Source organism: Salmo trutta, unplaced genomic scaffold, assembly GCF_901001165.1.
Source record: "Salmo trutta unplaced genomic scaffold, fSalTru1.1, whole genome shotgun sequence".
Classification (NCBI taxonomy): domain Eukaryota; kingdom Metazoa; phylum Chordata; class Actinopteri; order Salmoniformes; family Salmonidae; genus Salmo; species Salmo trutta.
The window spans coordinates 1-2,500 of record NW_021822754.1 but is presented as its reverse complement, the minus strand read 5'-3'; the positions used below and the strand labels follow the sequence as shown (position 1 = coordinate 2,500).

The window sequence follows — 2,500 nt, the reverse complement described above, 5'->3', positions numbered from 1 at the left end:
CCACGTCCTCAATACCACCCTGTGTAGTTCCCTGGTTACCCACGTCCTCAATACCACCCTGTGTAGTTCACTGGTTACCCACGTCCTCAATATCACCCTGTGTAGTTCACTGGTTACCCACGTCCTCAATACCACCCTGTGTAGTTCCCTGGTTACCCACGTCCTCAATACCACCCTGTGTAGTTCACTGGTTACCCACGTCCTCAATATCACCCTGTGTAGTTCACTGGTTACCCACGTCCTCAATACCACCCTGTGTAGTTCACTGGTTACCCACGTCCTCAATACCACCCTGTGTAGTTCACTGTGCGTACCTGTGTGTGTGTGTGTGTGTTTACGTGTGTGTGTGTGTGTGTGTGTTTACGTGTGTGTGTGTGTGTGTGTTTACGTACCTGTGTGAGTGTGTGTGTGTGTTTACCTGTGTGTGTGTGTGTGTGTGTGTGTGTGTTTTACGTACCTGTGTGTGTGTGTGTGTGTGTGTGTGTGTGTGTGTGTTTACCTGTGTGTGTGTGTGTGTTTACCAGTGTGTGTGTGTGTGTTTACGTGTGTGTGTGTGTGTGTGTGTGTGTGTGTTTACGTGTGTGTGTGTGTGTTTACGTACCTGTGTGAGTGTGTGTGTGTGTTTACCTGTGTGTGTGTGTGTGTGTGTGTTTACGTACCTGTGTGTGTGTGTGTGTGTGTGTGTGTGTGTGTGTGTGTGTGTGTGTGTGTGTGTGTTTACGTGTGTGTGTGTTTGTTTACCTGTGTGTGTGTGTGTGTGTGTGTGTGTGTTTACGTGTGTGTGTGTGTGTGTTTACCTGTGTGTGTGTGTGTGTGTGTGTGTGTTTACTTTACCTGTGTGTGTGTGTGTGTGTGTGTTTACTTTACCTGTGTGTGTGTGTGTGTGTGTGTGTGTGTGTGTGTGTGTGTGTGTTTACTTTACCTGTGTGTGTGTGTGTGTGTGTGTGTGTGTTTACTTTACCTGTGTGTGTGTGTGTGTGTGTGTGTGTGTTTACTTTACCTGTGTGTGTGTGTGTGTGTTTGCTTTACCTGTGTGTTTACCTGTGTGTGTGTGTGTGTGTGTGTGTTTACTTTACCTGTGTGTGTGTGTGTGTGTGTTTACTTTACCTGTGTGTGTGTGTGTGTGTGTGTGTGTGTGTGTGTGTGTGTGTGTGTGTGTGTGAACCTCCCAGGTATCAGTGAGGATAATGAGGAGGAGGTGCGTCGTCTGTCGACAGAGAGCAGGTTTGAGCAGACGGTCCGGAAGGCAGCCATGATGATGTTCAGGAAGTTGAACCCTGACAGGAAGGAGAAGATGGCTGTGTCTGAGATGATGGAGAACGTTGGACAGGTCAACGCTGTGCACGGTACGACACACACACACACACACCTGGACACACACACACACACAACTGTACGCACACACACACACACTCACACCTGGACACCCACACACCTGGATGCACACACACACACCTGGATGGACACACACACACCTGGATGCACACACACAGACACACACGGACACACACACTCACACCTGGACACCCACACACTTGTACTCACACACACAAACACCTGGAAACACACACACATACACCTGGAAACACACACACATACACCTGGATGCACACTCACACATACACCTGGATGCACACACACATACACCTGGATGCACACACACACATACACCTGGATGCACACACACACACACACCTGGACACACACACACACTCACACTTGGACACCCACACACTTGTACGCACACACACTCACACCTGGACACACCTGGACACACACACACCTGTACGCACACACACACACACACCTGGAAATACACACACACACACCTGGATGCAAACACACACACACACACACACACACAGACACTTAACGTTGAGCTCCACATTTTCAGCAGCCATGTTACTTGATCTCTGGGAACAAGTTGGAGTTGATATTTTGATGAGTTTTGCAGGAATGTTTGACTGTAATACAGACCATCTGTAGACTGTAATACAGACCATCTGTAGACTGTAATACAGACCATCTGTAGACTGTAATACAGACCATCTGTAGACTGTAATACAGACCATCTGTAGACTGTAATACAGACCATCTGTAGACTGTAATTCAGACCATCTGTAGACTGTAATACAGACCATCTGTAGACTGTAATACAGACCATTTGTAGACTATCTGTATTAAAAGGTCAAATGTTATGTATTTAAACGTGCAGCACATTGTTATTTTCTTTAGGTGTAAGTGACTCTGTAATGTTGGCCAACAGGTGGCGCCACCACGGACCAAACCCAGAAAGTCCTGGAGAACATGGTCACTGGAGAGAGTAAGTGTGTGGGTGTTGTATTCTCAAGGAGGGAGAGAAGTGAAGATTTAATGATTCATCTCTATCTCCTCATCCCTCTCTCTCTCTCCTTTCCATGTCGCCCTCTACACCTCTCTCCTTCTTCCTCTCATCCCTCTTTCTATCTCCCTTTCTATCTCTTTCCCTCTCCCCTCCTCC

At 47.4% G+C, this 2,500-nt stretch overlaps 1 protein-coding gene across 1 annotated transcript in view; it reads left to right on the top strand.

The window, feature by feature from the left end:
- Window positions 1–2,323, top strand: part of LOC115184187 (wolframin-like) — a gene marked incomplete at its 3' end in the record, with an annotated part of 10,165 nt that extends 7,842 nt beyond the window's left edge. Inside the window, exons 5-6 of the mRNA XM_029745214.1 lie at window positions 1,173–1,346; window positions 2,267–2,323. Coding sequence (XP_029601074.1) covers window positions 1,173–1,346; window positions 2,267–2,323 — 231 coding nt within the window. The remainder of the gene's footprint in view (window positions 1–1,172; window positions 1,347–2,266) is intronic.
- Between the last annotated feature and the right edge of the window lie 177 nt (window positions 2,324–2,500).